This window comes from Zalophus californianus, chromosome 4, assembly GCF_009762305.2.
Source record: "Zalophus californianus isolate mZalCal1 chromosome 4, mZalCal1.pri.v2, whole genome shotgun sequence".
In the NCBI taxonomy this organism is placed as follows: Eukaryota; Metazoa; Chordata; class Mammalia; order Carnivora; family Otariidae; genus Zalophus; species Zalophus californianus.
Window position 1 is genome coordinate 149,270,619 of NC_045598.1, and position 19,696 is coordinate 149,290,314.

At 36.8% G+C, this 19,696-nt stretch overlaps 1 protein-coding gene across 2 annotated transcripts in view; it reads left to right on the forward strand.

Annotated features, from left to right (window-relative positions):
• Window positions 1–10,093, forward strand: part of TMEM67 (transmembrane protein 67) — a 49,568-nt gene extending 39,475 nt beyond the window's left edge. The window contains exons 24-28 of one of the 2 annotated variants that reach the window (XM_027579911.1): window positions 2,811–2,927; window positions 3,032–3,136; window positions 3,875–3,977; window positions 7,499–7,641; window positions 8,854–10,093. In XM_027579911.1, coding sequence (XP_027435712.1) covers window positions 2,811–2,927; window positions 3,032–3,136; window positions 3,875–3,977; window positions 7,499–7,641; window positions 8,854–8,934 — 549 coding nt within the window. In that variant the 3' untranslated portion in view covers window positions 8,935–10,093. Of the gene's footprint in view, window positions 1–2,810; window positions 2,928–3,031; window positions 3,137–3,874; window positions 3,978–7,498; window positions 7,642–7,772; window positions 8,032–8,853 lie in introns of those variants that run through there. The other variant, XM_027579918.1, reaches the window with a different exon arrangement.
• Window positions 10,094–19,696: the final 9,603 nt, after the last annotated feature.

Below are 19,696 nucleotides of genomic sequence, written 5' to 3' on the forward strand. Positions count from 1 at the left end.
ATGGATTAGTGAATATAGGTACAATCATCAGTGGATGCCAAAATAATTCAGTGAAGGTTGACAGGGAGCTTTATAATGAGTTATCAGGTTGATATAATCTGAACACACTGGCTCAGTCTTACTACAAGGAAAAATTAGGAAAACCAACATTAATCACTTCCAGTTATGATGCAGTAAGAAGTACATAACATCACTTGTGAAATATTCTTGCCTGAGAAAATGGAACCTAGATGTAATCAAATCTCTAGATCTAACCACCAATTTATAGGAAGTAGAGGAGATAGAGGGATCAATGACATAATGCCATAGGAAGCAATTAGCCGTATCCAGAATGCAGGATGTCTCACAGGACAGATGACCCAGTGTCTTCAGCAAATCAAAGGCATGTAAAGTAGAGGAGGGGTGGGTGGTGGTGGTGGTGGTGTCGGAAGAACTGTTAGATAGTAAGAGAGATTTAGAAACAAAACAATCAAGTACAATGTGTAGACTTTGGATCCTGAATCAACCAAAAATTTAAAAACAAAAATCCTTGGGAATAATCTGGGAGATTTAATTTAAGAACTAAATATTAAATTATATTAAGGAATGATTAATTTTGTTAGGTGTGAAAATGGCATGGTGGGTTTTTGTTTTGTTTTTTAAGACCTTATTAGTTAGAGATACATACAGACATATTTACAGATTTGGGATTGGTGATGGATGGTTTACTGTTCCCTGTACTGTGTACATTAGAAAACTTCCATAATACGGGCGCCTGGGTGGCTCATTCATTAAGCGTCTGCCTTCGGCTCAGGTCATGATCCCAGGATCCTGGGATCGAGCCCCGCATCGGGCTCCTTGTTCTGCAGGAAGCCTGCTTCTCCCTCTCCCACTCCCCCTGCTTGTGTTCCCTCTCTTGCTGTGTCTCTCTCTGTCAAATAAATAAATGAAATCTTAAAAAAAAAAAAACTTCCATAATAAAATTTAAAAAGAAAAATAAAATACTTGAGAGGAAAAATCAAGAGGATTTATTGACTAAAGGACTACACCTGTGACTTGTAAGAATTTAATATATGATAATGGCATCTCAGTGAAAAACGATTTATTTAATACATGAACTGGTTGGTTAACTATTAGAAATTATACCCGGTTTGAAAAGTTAAATGTAAAAAAGGAATATTTGAGACTGGGAGATGACTTTTTAAGCATAAAGAATAGAAAGCATCATAAAGGGAATATTAATTGATTTTACTTTATTAATGGAGAACATTTATGTAGCCAACAATCATATAAGTAAAAGACCGTGATTTTGACTAAAATTCCCATAACAAATATGACAAAGATACTGATAACAGTATTGAAAGCCATACAAATCATTAAGCCGACACTTAAAACCTCAATGGGAAAAAGACAAAATAATTATTAAGTATGTAGATAAGAAACAGGGGAGACTAATGAAGCTGTAAACAATGTATAGCTCATAATAAATACATGTAAAAAATAATATTTTTGCACTCTTCAAATTAGCCAAGTTTTTTTTTTTTTAAAAGCTAATACTTAATAGTACCAAGGACATGGTGAAATGGGCACCCATAAAACTACTGGTCTCAGGATAAATTTTTACAAATCTTCTGGAAAGCATTTGGAAATATATATACCAAGAGCTTTTTAAGAGTTCACTAATTCTGTGAATTGAACTCAAGGAAATAATTAGCAATGTGAATAGTTAATTAGATATGGGATCTTCATAACAGGGATTATTTATAAGGGCAAAAAGAGAATATTAAAGCAGTTGGTTTTCATACACAGTGAAATTCTTAGGTAGACATAAAAATCATGTTTTATAGAATAGTTAATGACATAGAGAATTGCTAGGATATAATGTTAGGTGAAAAAGAAATCAGTGTGATCCCAGTTTTATGCCATCTGTATCTATATGCCTGGACAAAAGATTGGAAATAAAATACCTTAAAATACTTGTATCTCTGGGTGTTGAGATCATAGGTGATTTTTCTTTTCTTTTCTTTCTTTTTTGTACCTCTCCATATTTTATAAATTCTCTGTAATAGCATGTGCTTTTTTAATCAGGAAAAAAGAAAGCTTTTATTATTTTTTTAATAGAGAAATTCACTACATGTAGGCTTCCTTTCAGTCTGTAGAAAACCAAGTGTTATATTATGTTTGCAGGTTAAATTTAAACAAAGAGATTATTAAGCTCTGGAGTAGGCAAATAAAGCACAAGAAGGGAGGCGGGAGGACTTGAGCTGACCTTGAAGCATGGATGGGAAGTAGCTAGGGGGTGGGGTAATGCAAAATTTTACGTGTTTATGGTTGTCAGGATTCAGGTTGTATCAGGGAGACCTGAAATGGAGATCTGGTCCATGACATTAACTGTTTGGTCATGTATCACATTACCTTTTTTTGCATTTAATTAAGGAAATGTTCTAAAAGTTTTTAGAAAACAAAAAAGACTATAATTATAAAAGTAGTTAATCTAAGACTAGACTTTCTGGCATGCATTAAAGAGCAATAAAATTAATCATAAAGCTACGAATATCAATATACAATGAATTTAGAATGGATTTTTTTAAAGTCGGGTAAAGGAGATAATATAGAGAACTGAACAGCATATGACTCCATAGAAATTAGTAAAACCCAGAGGGGAGTGGGAACCTTGGATAATGTCAGAATCTCTGTCTCAGATATAGTTTCACTAAAATTTCAGTTGGCTTCCGAATCTTGTGATACCAACTAAAAGAAAAATGTTATATTTTCTTTTTGAAATGGGCAAAATTTCCATGATCTTTATTTAAATTTTCTTAACTTTTCAGGAAAATTTGTGTAGCCAGAGAGGTTTGGTACCCAACACAGATGGTCAGACTTTTCAGATTGCAATTTCTAGCCAGATGAGACAACACTATGACAGAATTCATGACACACTAACAAGGGTTTGTATAAAGTACAATTCAGGTCTTTTGCCAATATTTCATGTTACTTAAAAACCAAGAACGTAAGACATGTTGCATTTATTGTTACCTCTTTTTTACATTAGAAAAATGGCCCTGCCAGACTATTGAGTTCATCAGCAAGTACTTTTGAGCAGAGTATAAAAGCATATCATACTATGAATAAATTTCTTGGCTCTTTCATCGATCATGTATGTATGTCGGCATTTATATTTCAACTAGAAGCAAAATACAATTTTTAAAAAGTTAACCAGTAATGTCAATTATTTCTTTAGTTAACTAAGTAGTGGACTTAGAGCCCTTCTTTTTTTTTTTGCCTATCAAAATTAATACTGTGGCTTAAGGATAGAGTCAATTTATATAAAAATAAAGTGACATTTTATGTATCTATTAGCATATACATTTTATGTATCTATTAGCATAATGATGATTCCCCTAAAGTATGTCTACTGGAATTTTGTTAGCTAATTACTAAAATATTACTATATTTATTATAGAAATATGCTGTGCTATGGTTGTATTCCTGAAAAGCTTGTTTTAAATTAATTTTAAGTATATCTAGCCCTAGACATTTAAAACATAAAACATTTCTTGGGATGCCTGTGTGGCTCAGTCGGCTCAGTTCATGATACCGGGTTCCTGGGATCAAGTTCTGCACTGGGGTCCTTGCCAGGGAGTCTACTTCTCCCTCTGCCTGCCAGTCCCCCTGCTTGTGCATGCTTTCTCTCTCTCTCTCCCTCATAAAAAATTTAACATTTCTAAAGAAAATTTTGTTATAAAGCCCCTTGCAGTAAAATCAGTCTTTTTTAAAGAACAGATTTTCTTCATCTGTTATTCATTTTTCATTTTCTCTCTTTCTGATTTTACATTAATTGGGAAACATTTATTTTACTGCTATTTTTGAAATGACTCTTATCTTTTTATATTAGGTTCATAAGGAAATGGACTACTTTATAAAAGATAAACTGCTTCTTGAAAGAATTCTTGGAATGGAATTCATGGAACCAATGGAAAAAAGCATCTTTTACAATGGTATCCTTCAGATGCCTTTGCTGCACTTGATTACTATTTTCAAAATTTGAAAAAAAAAGTACTTATGGTTATTTTCTTTTAATTACATAATTTTATGTAAAAACAAAGGAAACATAATGAACTTAGTTAATTTCATGATATTATAGTTTTCTGTGTTTCATTTTATTATGTCATGTAGCAGGAAACAAAAATATAAAAGGTAATTATTCTGCAAGAAAGTAAAAAAACTGAATTTCAAAATCAGTGGTAGACATGGAAGAGATAGTAAAACACATAAAATTCAGATATTTTTAATTTGAATGTAATTGACAGATGATGTTACATTAGTTTCAGGTATACAACATAGTGATTCAACAACTCTGTTATGCTCTGCTCACCACAAGTATAGCTACCATCTGATCATAAAATGCTTTTACAATACCACTGACTACATTCCCTATGCTGTACCTTTTATTCCCGTGACTTACTCATTCCATAACTGGAAGCCTGTATCTCACACTCCCCTTCACCCATTTGTCCTCCCCCCCACCCCCTCCCCTCTGCCAACCATCAGTTTTCTGTATTTATAGGTCTGATTCAGCTTTTTGTTTGTCTATTTATTCATTTGATTTTTTATTACACATGTAAGTGAAATCATATGGTATTTGTCTTTTTCTGTCTGACTTATTTCACTTAGCATAACACCCTCAAGATCCATCCATGTTATTGCAGATGGCAAGATCTCACCCTTTTTATGGCTGAGTAATATTCCATCGTGTGTGTGTGTGTGTGTGTGTGTGTGTGTGTGTGTGTGTGTGTGAGATAGAGAATATATATATATTGCTCTTCTTTATCCATTCATCTATGAATGGATACTTGGGCTGCTTTGATATCTTGGCTACTGTAAATAATGCTGTAATAAATGCAGGGGAGCATGTATCTTTTTGAATTAGTATTTCTGTTTTCTTTGGGTAAATGCCCAATAGTGGAATTATTCCATCATATGGTATTTCTATTTTTAATTTTTTGAGGAACCTCCATACTATTTTCCGCAGTAGCTGTACCAATTTATACTCCCATCAACAATGCACAAGGGTTCCCTTTTCTCCACATCCTCATAAACACTTGTTATTTCTTGTCTTTTTTATTTTAGCCACTCAGACAGGTGTAAGGTTTTCATTGTGGTTTTGATTTGCAGTTCCCTGATGATTAGTGATGTTGAGCATCTTTTCATGTGTCTGTTGGCCATCATTATGTCTTTTTGGGGAAAATGTCTCTCAGGTCCTCTGCCCATTTTTAAATGGGATTGTTTGTTTTTCGGTGTTGAGTTGTGTAAGTTCTTTATGCATTTTGGATATTAACCCCTTTTCAGGTATGTCATTTGCAAATATCTTCTCCCACTCAGTAGGTTGCCTTTTTGTTTTGTTGATGGTTTCCTTCACTGTGTAAAGCTTTTTATTTTGATATAGTCCCAGTAGTTTATTTTTGTTTTTGATTCCCTTAAGAGTCATATCTAGAAAAAATGTTGCTATGGCCGATATCAAAGAAATTACTGTGTTTGTCTAGGAGTTTTATGATTTCAGGTCTCACATTTAGGTCTTTGATACATTTTGAGTTTATTTTTGTGTTTGGTGTAAGAAAGTGGTCCAGTTCCATTCTTTGCATGTAGCTGTCCAGTTTTCCCAGCACCACTTATTGAAGAGATTGTCTTTTCCTCATTGTATATTCTTGCCTTCTTTGTCATAGATTAATTGACCATGTAAGTATAGGTTTATTTCTAGATTCTCTATTCTGTTCTGTTGATCTATGTGTCTGTTTTTGTGCCAGTACCATACTGTTTTGGTTATAGCAGTTTTGTAGTATATATTAAAATCTGGAACTGTGATCCCTCCAGCTTTGTTTTTTCTTTCTCAAGATTGCTTTGGCTGTTTGTGGTGCCATACAAATTTTAGTATTATTTGTTCCAGTTCTGTGAAAAATGCTGTTAGTGTTTTGATAGGGATTACATCAAATCTGTAGATCACTTTGGGTAGTATGAATATTTTAATAACATTAATTATTCCAATCTGTGAGCATGAAATATCTTGCCATTTGTGTGTGGCATCTTCACTTTCTTTCATCAGTGTTTTATAGTTTTCAGAGGACAGATCTTTCACTTCCTTGGTTATTTATTCCTAGGTATTTTATTATTTGGGGTACAATTGTAAATGGAATTGTTTTCCTAATTTCTCTTTCTGCTACTTCGTTATCAGTGTATAGAAATGCTACTAATATCTGGGTATTAAGTTTGTATCCTACAACTTTACTGGATGCATTTATTACATCTGGTAGTTTTTTGGTGGTGTCTTTAGGGTTTTCTATGTGTGGTATCATGTCATCTGCAAATAGTGACCATTTAACTTCTTCCTTATCAATTTAGATGCCTTTTATTTCTTTCTCTTGTCTGATTGCTGTGGCTAGGATGTCCAGTACTATGTTAAATAAAAGGGGCGAGAGTGAACATAAAATTCAGATTTTATGCGAATGTGCAGTCAGTGGAAAACTAATAAAACACTTAAGGAAGAATAACATTTTGATTAATCTTTAACATTTAATTTTTCATTTTATCCAAATTCTTAAAAATCGCCGATATCTGTGACAGGAATAGTGCCTAAACCTGGTTTCTTATCATTAAAAAGGTAGTATATATGTTACTTTTAATGTGGCTGATAATCTCTTATGTGGATCGGTAAGAATGGAAATGGTGTAACCTACGTCGTGGCCTGCATATCACCTATTCTTGCATTATTGGGCGTCATGTGTTGTGCCAGTCCCGGGGTACACAGCACAGACCAGTGGGCATCTTGTATATATGAGTGGGGTGATGCTGGGGTGGAAGTCTGTGTAGGCACAGGTTAGATACAGAATAGTGAGTGAAAAATTTAACCAGAGAGTCAAGCGAGAAGAGGCAACATGGCAAAGTTTGAACTGCATCTTAAAAAAAGTGGCTCTTGTCAAGCAGGAGGGTCAAGGGAAGAGAGGCAAAGACATTTGTACAGAACATTTTTTCTAGACATGTCTCTTAAGGCAAGGGAAACAAAAACAAAATATGAAACTAAACCTTAGAGGACTATCTAAGAAACAAATTATAGCTCACTATGCACTATTCAGTCCTTGCTGGCTATGTGTTTTGTTTTGTTTTGTTTTTTAACTTTATCTTAGAGAATCTTTCTAAGATTCTTTGGCCTTTAGTTATATAAACAAATAAGGGATATTCATTACCTGGCATTTGAAAGGTATTGACTATATACTTACACTACTAGCAATTACCAACCCTTGGTACAAATGTTAAAATTACTTTTTATGAGCAGAGTTCCTTGACTAACTTTTGAGATTAGCAAATTTTAATCCCCTTTATTTTTTTGAAAGCCATGAAGTATTATAAGTAGTAGTTTCTGTTATGCTATTTTTAAATATCCAAATTTTATCACTGAAATTTATCAGAAGTTCTATTTTAAAGTTTCTAACATATCTTATAAATTGCTTTTTTTAAAAAAAAACAGACGAAGGGTATTCTTTCAGCAGTGTTCTATATTATGGAAATGAAGCCACTCTTCTTATTTTTGATCTGCTGTTCTTCTGTGTTGTGGATTTGGCTTGCCAAAATTTTGTTCTAGCAGCCTTCCTTACATACCTACAACAGGAGGTAAGTTTAAAAATTTTTACTGGATTTCTTATAAAACAAATACTTTGGAAGTAGATATTTTATAGCAGAGAATAACAATGTCTGCTTTCACTAGGAATTTGTTAAGATTTAGAATATGATTATCCCCACAGAAAAAGAAGAAACATTTCAACCAATTACACTCTCCTTCAGGGTCAGTGAAATACTGGGGTATTGTGGAGGGCATAAGTTGCTTGAGCAAACGTGAAAAGAATCCAGTAAGAAGATATTTAAATTGCTGATCTCCTAGATGCCAGAAGTAGCAGTCATTAGAACCTGAAATCAATTTTACCATATATGTTAACTAACTAAAACTTAAATAAAAAGTTGAAATTAAAAAAAAAAGTAGCAGTAATTAGAGTTCCCTTCACCCTCTGCACCAGATGTTAATGTAACAGGAAGATCTAGCTCGGGACTCAGCCACAGAGAAGCCCCTTTATTAGAACTGTCACACATTTTCTACCTGTGTGGATAAAAAAACAACTGCTGGATGGGTATGGAGCCTGAAGTGGAGATTTTAAAAAATGACAAATTTGGGATGCCTGGGTGGCTCAGTTGGTTAAGCAGCTGCCTTCGGGTTAGGTCATGATCCCAGGGTCCTGGGATCGAGTCCGGCATCAGGCTCCCCGCTCAGCAGGGAGCTTACTTCTCCCTCTCCCACTCCCCCTGCTTGTGCGCTCGCTCTCTCTCTCTCTGACAAATAAATAAATAAAATCTTTAAAAAAAAAAATGACAAATTTGTTCTGGAAATGTTGTGATTAATATCACTCAAATATTCCCCCATTATGTCAAGGAAGTATATGAGTTAGTAGTATATAATTTATCAGTCTTTGACAGAGATCTAAAATTACAAACAAATTCTATCCCTAACAGTTCTTTTGATGTTTCCATAGCTTTTAGAGCTAGAGGTAAGTTGCCTTGCAAAATATTTGATAGTGTATTCCTATGTACATGAGAGGATTTATATTATCAATTCATCAAAATATAGTGTAGATAGGAATATGCACTTCTTTGATATTATGAAAGATGATAAATACTCTTGAAATAATTTTGTGTATCACTGTGGAATACAGATGCCTGACAAATGAAAGCAAATAGCTGAGAGAATTAGCCTAGTTTAATTAAGATCTTTTAATGTGCATATTGAATTTTCTTTCTACATTTTTCATTCTGAATTGTTTTAATTTTTTCCAGATTTTTAGATTTATACGTAATACGGTAGGACAGAAGAATTTGGCATCCAAAACATTGGTGGATCAAAGATTTTTGATTTAATTTTTTGAATAGATAACCTAAAGACAATATAGTTGTGGCAAAAACAGTCATAATTCTCGGGTTAGTTTGCCATAGTTTTTAAAACTTTTAATACAAATTTTTCTATTTTTATTTGTTTTCTAATCTAAAGAAAGATTTATTTTTATAACTTGTGGATACATAACTTCTTTGTGAATTTATAATGTGATATAATGAAAAATGTTGTTTTCCCATTTGTGGTGGTATTTAATTCACCAACTCATAAATTAGATACACTGACAATGGGGCAAAAGAAATCTAAGTGTTGCTGTCAGCAGAACTTTTTAATGATAAAACAGTCCCCATCATTGGTCTCTGTAGATAATTTATTTTATAAACTGGGATTTACCTACATTTTCTCACATTGACAAGATTATTTAATTCCAAGTTCAAGCCTAGTTTCCTGTTTAGTACTTTCTAGTTTTTACATATGTTATGGTAAATAAATGTTGGAAAATGTTTTCAAGTACTTAGAAATTTGAAATTGTATACTGCTGGCTTGACTTGCCTCATTTTAATTGCTCAGCCTGTTTGGCAATGGATTAATTTACTATTGGATTAATAGGCATCTCATGAAATGGTCTATATTCATTCCTTTGTATACCTATATTGTTAGGTCGATATGTCCTTCCCATCAAGCTTGTATATATCTTAAATATCACTTACATTAAAAAAAAAAAGCCATAATGTATGACATTTACCCCAATATAGTTTTTCATACATTTTAAATTACTCAACATTTTAAGAGCACTCCCAAAGTTCTGCTCTTTAGTTATGTTTAAAGATCATAAATAATGAACTGTAAATTTATCATGTTATATTGACAAGGTGACTTATTGAAAACAAACAGGCCTCATAAGTAAGTAGGCTTGTATTTTTTTTAAGATAAGGAGAAAAATATTAGGATCCAAAATGTAAATTCTGAGCCATGTAGTTAATAATTTTCCATGATGTGATTTTCATTATATACCATGTACTTGAAAGGCATCTTAAAATATTTTGAGTATATTGATCATTAACCCCAAACCGTCATTTCTTACTTGCCTTTTCTGTTAATGCTGTGTACGTACTTAAAGGTAATGCTGTGTAAATATTTTTTATATTTCTGAATTGAAAATATGGAATAAAACACTTGATATCTATCTCTGTTTCCTGTTTGGTTAAGTGTATTTCATGAAATAACATTTAGGAATGAAGAACACCATTGTGGCTGGGGTCCTCAGCCTTTGCCAAAGTTGAATCTTTTACATTTCTTTGAATCTTAAGGATGACTGAGGAGAAAGAAGTAGGGCTAAGAAGTCAAGTATTTGAAACTACAGTTTCTGAAGGGTCAAACTACAGGAATGCCTTTATAAAAGCTGCAAAGAGAAAAAATGTAATAGTATGGATTTTTTTTAATAGTATGGATTTTTAAAACCACTTGCTCAGAAGCATATGAAAGAAATTCAATTCTCATTCCATACATGAGAAGTTAATATTAGTGTGAATGTTTGAAAAGGGCAATTTCAAAAAACAGGATCAGTTGGCTCACCTAATAAATTCACACAGAGAAAAGGCATTTAAAAAAATCATTCTACACTAGTTTTATACAATATTACTTTTTATTTTGGTTAGATACATAAAAAAATGTGTTCAGGTTTTCATACACTGTTGATTCCTTTGTTCACATTGCTACAGTTTAAATTCTATGATCAGGTGCCTAATTTTCCATTAGATCCATAATCTTTCGTCTGTTTCTGTAGCACCAATTTACTGTACTTGGTGTCTTATACCCCCAATTTTACTGATTACCTAGAACATTTGATATGTCTCCTCATCATTTCATAATGAAGCAAATTCTAGGTTCACCTAGAGGTTCTTTATAAGCTGCTTTATGTTTAGTGTCCCCCATAGAAATGCACAGGCAACCCCCTCCAAAAAAAAAAAAAAAGAAACGCATAGACCCCTAACATAATTCTGCAGATCAGTCTCTGTGTTATAAGATGTTTATATTTGCTTATTTCTCTGGCACTGCTGTCCTAACACCCCCTTTGGAGAAGGCTTTGCTGGTTATCCAGAATGAGAAGCATTCAAAATGACCACTAACTCAGTGCTTGCTGGCATGAAATATGAAATATGTATCCTTTTTCTTGTCTGCAAATATTGACAAAAGCTGAGGGGAAATAAATGTAAGTCAAAGAGCTGTGTGGCTTAATGGAAAATGCTCCAGATTTAATAACAGGAGCCCTGGATTCAAATTAGAATTTTGCCCCTGTCACTTACTAGCTTTGGGACCTTAAAACAAGTCATTTGACATCTTTGAGCTTTAGTCTGCATCTCTACAATGGAAATAATACCCTTTGTTTACCATTTGTTGTAAGGGTTAATTCATGAAGATAAACTTACAGCAGTGAGTAAACTATGGACACTAGAATTTTTATAATTTTTAGTTTAAAACATCTGCCTCCAAATATGTTTTTTATCTTGATAACAAATTAATTCCATACTATTAAAACCCAGATTACTGATCTCAGTAACTGACCAACAAAAATTCTGAGCCTTACTTCTACTTCAGCCACCCAGCCTCATCAGGAAGAGGCCCTCCCTGGTAGATGTCACAGCCGTCGGTGACAGGAGGCAAGAAGGGGCTGTCATCCTACCATGTTGTAGACACGGTTCGTGGGACAGATTAGAAAAAAGGGAGAGAGTGGAATATTGTCTTTGGAAGGGAGAGTTTCATTTACTCATGCATTTAGTCATTCAAGCAATATTTCTACCTCTTCCCACTCCACAGCCTCTCAGAAGGGTCTTAGAATTGGTAGAGGAAGCGATGTTATTAACCAATTCCAGCGATCTGACAAGTGCTACAGCCACCAAGGTGTGATGGGAAAGCTCTTAACTGTGCATCTGTGGTCATTAGGACTTCTACCTGAGAAAAGTTGTATTTGATCTAAACATGACAAGGCCAGGGTCCCTGGGTGGCTCAGTCATTACGTGTCCACCTTCAGCTCAGGTCATGGTCCCAGGGTCCTGGGATCGAGCCCCACATCGGGCTCCCTGCTCTGCGGGAAGCCTGCTTCTCCCTCTCCCACTCCCCCTGCTTGTGTTCCGTCTCTTGCTGTCTCTCTCTCTCTGTCAAATAAATAAAGAAAATCTTAGAAAAAATAAACAAGACGAGGGCAATCAAAGCAAGAAACGGTCTGTACTCTGAGATGAAGCACATAGCAGTTGGGCACTATAGGTAGTTTGAATATGGAGTACATGTATTCTTTATATTTTTAAAATTTCTGTAATGTTTTAACATCTTAAAAATTTTTTTTCTGGCTAGAGAGACAAACATTTTTGCTGGGATTGGAATTTCAGCAAAAGGTGTAGCCAGGAGCATGCTTTTGACATGCAGACTAACCCATCCAGATCCATACCTCTGTCCGGCCAGTGCACCCCAGGAAGCAATATCCCTCTGCCTTAATCATCCCAGGACCAGGTACCAGGCAAATAAGGACCACCCCTTAGAGCCCATTGTAGCTTAGAGCCCCCTGTAATTATTCAAGCTAGCCAATCCTGTTTACCTTGGCCTGCCTTGCCTTTCCTGCAGAATGCAGAAACTGATAAAGGCTGTGACCTAAGCTCTCCCCTTGCTCCTGTTCTGCCTCCTGACCAACGCCCGTGCTTCCCGGTCCGGCTCCATGTGATATGGGGACCTGCAGATGCGGCATGCCTCTTGTTTCTAGGGCCTGTGCGTGTAATAAGCTTCGTTTTCCTGAGCCTCTCCTGTGTCTCTTTGGGTGACCATCACATAAAAGAACACAGAACAGTACATTTGGGGGTTTTGGTGGGAGAGGAGGTTGAAAAGGAAAATAAGAGCTGCATCATTAAAGATTTTTACATCAAGCCACAAGTGTATAAAGTTTAACCAAGTGAAATCTACCAGCTGACTAGCACCCCAAAGAGGGAGTGAATGGACAGAGGGGGCAAGAAGGGATCTTCCACAGTCAGACCACGCTGGAATAATTGGTGGGTTCATGGGCTAGGAGACTGGTGCTTCAGCTCTCTGTTGCCTGGCTGCATATCATGGTTCATGAAAAAAAAAAAATGCATTGCCTATAAGACAGGCAGCAAAGGGTAGTGGTTAACAATACAGAATCTAGAGCCAGACTCACCATATTCAACTTCTGGCTCTTACTAGTTGAGTGATACAGAGCAAGTTACCTCTCTGTGACTAAATTTCCCCCTCTGTAAAAGGGGGTAATAGTACCTGCCGCTTAGAGGTTTGGGGAAGACTGAATGAGTTAATGAGCATACAGCGCTTTGAGGAATGCCTGGCACATAGCTAGTACTATGCAAGTGTTACTGTAGTAGAAGTAGCAGTAGTAAGTCTTATCAATATTTAATTCTGATAGAAAGACCCAGATTAGTCTCTGGGGCTGGCTGTAAGACAATGTCACATTGCTGGGAGTGCTAGAAGTACCAGTGACAAACTGCCCAACACAAAGCAGTCTGTGGGCTTAAAAAAATAACTTTGCATCTATTATTATTATTACAAAAAAGGCCATGGCCGTGGATCTGCCCAGGATAAACAAATGACCACTGGAATGAAGTCTAGAAACAGATCCACAGATCTGCAGTCACTTGATCTGTGACATGTAGTACAGTGAGGAGAGCATGGTTTTTCAATGGTCAACTGAATATCACAACAGAAAAAAAATAGAATCCTTATCCCTATGTCACACTTACCCAAAAATAAATTAAAGGTGAAAGGTAAAACGCTAAAGCCTCTAGATGATAACACAGGAAAATATGTTTATGATTTTGGTGTAGGCCAAGATTTCTTAAGACCCAAAAAACACTAACCTTAAAGGAAAACATCGGTAAGTTGGACTTTACAATTTACATTAAATTTACACTTATGTCTATTTCCATTAAATGGAAATGTAAACTTGAGATTCACATGAGCTCCGTTCATCAAAAGATACCGTTGTAGGAATGAAAAGGCAAACAGTAGGGAAAAAAAAAATTTAGAAACGTGTTATCTGACAAAGCCCTTCCAACCAGAATAAAGAACTCAACAAATCAATAATGAAAAGTCAGACAAACCCAGTAGTAAAATGGGCAAAAGACTGCAGTATGCAACTCCCAAAAAGGAATTCCAAAGGATCGTTAAGCACCTACGGCAAGTGTTAATTTGGGTGGCTGGTTATCTCAGTTGGATAGACTTGCCACTAACAGCACCAACGTTGCAGATTTGACCCCAGGACAGGCCAAAAGGGGCATGCGTTATCGTATTTAATAAAAATTAATATTTTAAGAAAGTGCTCCCCCTTAGTCATCATGAGAATGCAAAATAAAATCAGTGAGATACCCCTCACCCCGGAACCACCAAAATGGCTAACGTTAAAAAACCTAAAATACCAATTGCTGCTAAGGATATGGAGCAAATGAACTTTGAGAGCTATGTTTATTATATAAAGTGGAGGCGATCAGTCTTAATCTGTAACTTTCCACTGGATTTCTTTGTGTCTTAAACCGTGGAAACCTCTCTGTGCGTGAAGCCAGGGGCGACAGCAGATGGCAGTAGAGCGCACCCTAAACCTTCCCGGGTTTTCTTCCCGGGGCGCGGACCCACAGCCCTGCAGAGCCCAGAGCCTACCAGGCTCCCTGTCCCCTCACTTCTCTCCTCACTTCTATTGTGCCAGCAGGGGGTTGGGCAGCTCAGATCATATCCTGTGCTACTCTAGATGTAGTTCTCAGGTTTTCAGCTCAGGTTTAGGAACTGAATGCTAAAAATGGAAGTACACTTTCATCTGTCTCCTAGAGAGAAGGTCACAAAACAGGTCATGCCTAAGGAAAAAAAAAAAAAAGCTAATTACTGAATGATTATGGGATCCTCCACTCCTCATTTTAATGAAATACACATATTAAAATCCTTTAAAAAAATCAAACCATTATCCAGAGTATGTAATGCCCCCTTTGTAAATCTCCCCAAATGGGGATTCTATGGGACATTTTCTTTACATACCTGCCTTTCTCTTTCATTTATAAGGATTCCTGTAACTACACTGCGCCCACCAGATAATCCCCATCTCAAAATCCTTAATCATATCTTCTAAATTCCCTTTACCATGTAAGGTAATGTATTTATAAGTTCTAGGATGTGGACATCTTTAGGGGGCCATTATTTTGTCACAAACACTAAAAAGAAAATCTACAGAGTATAGGAACATAAAACCTAAAATACCTAAGATAGTTTGAGTAGTCTGGAAAGGCCTGTGGAAAGGACATTTCAGCCAAGACATAACAGATGAGCAGAAGTCAGCCAGGATGATGGGGTGGGAATGAGGGTGAAGATTTCCACATAGAAGGGACAACATGTACAAAGGTCCTTTGGTGGGCACAACCTCATATGCAGAGGTCCTGGGACAGCCATTTCACAGAACTGACCAACAGCAAAGAAAGGATTTCTGAGAGTAAAAAGTACAATTTCAAAACAAGAAAAAACTAACTGCTTGCTTGTATCTAATTCCTGTTTTTCGCCTTCCCCTTGGCAGAAACCAGAGCAAGATTTTGTTTTTAGTTTTAGCCAGCTAAATTTGGTTCCACACAATGAACGTTTCTCATTTTCTGGAGTCTCTCTCAAAGTCATCGTTACATACAGTTTCAAAGGATTGTTCCCTAGAAGGTGGAGGAGACACCAAGCTCAGAAGACAAAGCCAAAGCCAATGCCCTCGTCCTATTTGGGCAAGGTCTTCTTGCTGGGGGCTGGCCATTATTCTGATTATGTTTTCACATTGGCAGTTTTCTTTTGCAGCCACTCTTGTTCTGAGTTGCTGCGGGGCAGAACTGACGCAGCAGGAAAAACAGCTGTTAGCCGACCAGGGCATTAAAAAAATTAGTTTACAAACCAATCAAAGAGCTCTTTTCCCCCTTATGTCAGTCACTATTGAACAATTTTCCTCAAGCCTGCTCTGACCAGAAATATTTGTAGCCTAATGTTTGCATGGGACTTTGATTCCCAATATTTCAATAAATATTTGGGTGTCATTCCATAGTATTCTTTTTAGCTGCCTCTATCATAAGCCCAGCAATGCCGGCTGCCAGAGAGACTCATTAAATGGACATTTTCAATGATACCTCTGTAAGTCACTAGATCACTTTCTCTCTACCCTTCAGAAGGTAAAGGATTATGAGATTTTATGCCCCAGAATATTTATCTTAGACATCAACCAAACCAGAACCCCAAACCCATTTCTCCAAGTCTGTCTGCTCTCAATTATTATAAATCTGGGAAGAGCCTTCATTTAATGGCTTGTTTGGTGTTTTGCATGATTAGATAAAGAGGCAGAGTGGAATTGTAGCTCAGAGCAAAAGCTTTGAATTCTGAGGGATCTGGATCTGAATTCTCCATTTCTTTTGTGTGTGATTGTAAGCAGATGCTTCAACCTCTATGAGCCTGTTCCTCATCTCTAAAACTGGGTAATATCTGTCTTAAGAGGGTCACTGTAAGGCTTGAAGGAGATACTCCTGGTCAATTACCTGGATTAGGTAAGTGCACAATGAGTGTAGTACATCATTGTGATTGAATTATTACTTTGACAACCACAAAACAAATTAATGTGACATGTTTACTTATTCGATTGCTTCTGTAGTATACCCAAGGCACGTGTAGACAGGAAAATCCAGAGGAGGAGAACTGACCCAACATAATGTTCCAGGAAAAGAGTAAGAGTCTCAACTGGCCAACAGGCTCAATATGGAACAACAACAGTATGAGGTTGTTAATGCAGTTTATGGCCCCGTTAGTTGAGTATCCAAATAAAGGAGGAAATGGCCCTATTATGTGCTCCTCACATCTTATCTATGGTATTGTGTCTAGTTCTCAATGTACCTGGTTTTAAGGAGCCTAATAAATTGGATTTTTTGGAGGGTGGTGATCAGGATGGTAAAGGATGTAGAGATGCCCCAGGAAGAATAATAGAAGGAACGGAGGAAAAGATAAACCAGGACCATGATGGCTTTCTACAAATATTTGTCCCATGGAGGATGGAGTTAACATCCATATAGCTCTGATGTACAAACTAGGATCAATAAATGGAAGCTAAGAAACAGTGGATTTCAGCTTAAGAGAGGGAAGAACTTTATGGTATTTTAGAGCTGCCTACATAATAGTGGTTCCTTGTCATTCAGGTCTTCCTACAGATGCCTTATGGCAATTAAGTCTGGGACACAGGGGTTTGGTACCTGCCTTGGGGGAAAGGATGGACCATGTGGATTCCATGGTCCTTTCACTGTCTGCCACTTGGGTGTGCACCCCAAACCTTCCCAGACAAAATCATGCCATCAAAGAAGCGTGTCTTTCTGGCCTCCAGATGGTGAGCCTCAAGAACTGAAATACTGAGAATACTTAAAGCAAATTGCCTTGCACACAGCATCAACTCAAGTGTCAGAGACAAACTGGATCATACCAGGCTCCTGGTGATACAGTCCTACCATTTTGGCAAATATAATTTATTCCATGATGTATGTGTCTAAGTCCATAAAGTGACAAACCTTGTCATCAGGTTTGTCCTGAGGGGTCCTGTAAAGAAGAAGTAGTTTAGGAAAGAATCTGAAATAGTGGCAAAACAAGTGAAACCTCTGTGACTCTCCTTCCCTGCAAAAGAAACGAGCTCCAAGTTTAGACACATATTTGCTAGGCAGATTTCAGAAAGGAGTGGAAAGGATACTGGACTGGAAGCCAAAAGGGCTGGGCTTTAGTCCTTTCTCTGTTGGTAATGAGACCTTGGTTAAACCAGGTATGGTTCCTGGTCTTCTGCCCCATTATTTGCTATCCCAGTGATCTCTTGGGCCTCTTCTATCTCTGATTCCAAGATCCACAGTTGATAACTTTCTACATGTGAAATGCTGGATGAAGACAATTCATGTTCATATTGAGTCCACTTGTCCTTGGACAAGTCATTTCATCTAAAGTTGAGATTTATGTGTTTTTAAATGATAGATAATAACCTTGAGAGGACAGGTGGGCAGGATTTATAAGAAGTAGGGCAGTTTAAACTCAGACAATCTAGGTGAAAAAAATGTTAATGACCTTGACATTTGAACACCACCTGTAATATGGAGTATGCCACCACAAAGCTCTGAATCACTACCCTAAAATAAGTCAACTTGCAGAAGAACATCGCTAGCTGCTTATAGACTATCCATTCTCCCCTTCTTTTCTACAGAACACTGGTTTCATTTGGGATGGATGGAATGTGTTCAACTTCCATTGTGTAGCTAGCCATGTTTCACGGTGGTCACTGAGAGATAAGCAGAAGTCCACTAGATGGGGCTTCTGAAAAGACTACTGATTTCCTTATAAAAACTTGGGTGGTACATGCTTTTGGTCCTTCCCCTCTTCCTGCCTGAAATGTGGTCATGACACCTGGAGGTGCAAAACCATCTTGAGTTTGGGCATGAGGATGCAGAGCAGGGCAGTATGGAAGACTTGGTCCTTTTTTCTTTCTTCCTTCCTTCCTTTCCTTTCCTTTCTTTCTTTCTTTTTTTTTTTTTTAAGATTTTTAAGTAATCTTTACACCCACTGTGGGACTCAAACTTACAACCCCACCAAGATCACGAGTCTTGGGCTCTCCTGACTGGGCTAGCCAGGCGCTCCAAAAGACTGTGTCCTTGATGACTATCTTGAGCGGCTATATCAGCCCAGGGCTGCTTCTACTTCTCATTACTGGAAACTATAAACCCCTACTTATAGACAGGTATCTATTATAAGCAGCCTAATGAAATTCTGATTAATAAAATACTCCTAAACAACTACTTCCCAGTAAGCCCACATTATTTACACCAGAGTATGAATTTTGCTTGATAACCTTCCAGAATGTTCTACCTCCTAAGAGGTAGTACCTACGTAACCATCTACAGATCAATCACACAGTAGAGGATACTTCTCTTGTAACTTCCTCTCTGCTTCTTTCTTGTAAATATGCTATTCAGTATCAGAATTATCAACACCCTCAACAACAGCAAGAATAACAGGTGGTGAGCATCAGCCATGTTCCTTAAGCAACTTTTGATTAACTGACTGACTTCCAGCAGCATTGCTTAATTCAGACACATTTTACAAGAGTAAAGAAAGCATTCACTCAAAGTTTCTTGGATAATCCTTAAGAGTTATACTTCTCCCATAAAACTACATTTAAGTGCTAAGAAGGCAAAGAAAATATTACTAATTGTCTAATTGTTATAACTAACACATTTCATGTTAAATTCATTACTCTAGGGGTGCCTGGGTGGCTCAGTTCTTAAGCGTCTGCCTTCGGCTCAGGTCGTGATCCCAGGGTCCTGGGATGGAGCCCTGCATCGGGCTCCCTGCTCTGTGGGAAGCCTGCTTCTCCCTCTCCCACTCCCCCTGCTTGTGTTCCCTCTCTCACTGTCTCTCTCTCTCTGTCAAATAAATAAATAAAATATTTTTAAAAAATTATTACTCTAGCTTTTACAACCATTTACTTTATAGCATATTGGATGCAGTCTCTTGTAAAATTATGAGTATACTACATTTATGCCTGTTTTATGGAACCCAAGAATAATTGTACAGTTTTAAGTGATCATTTGAGTGCATACCTATTTTGCTTTGATGACATGTGGCCGGTTGTATTTATGGTTTACGCAATGCTGAGTCCTTGGTCCAGATGCTATTCTGTTATAATAATTTTCCTAGGGGGAAAATCGGTTTTGTTTTGTAGCAGTCCCCTTAATGATGCAGTTTCCAGGAATG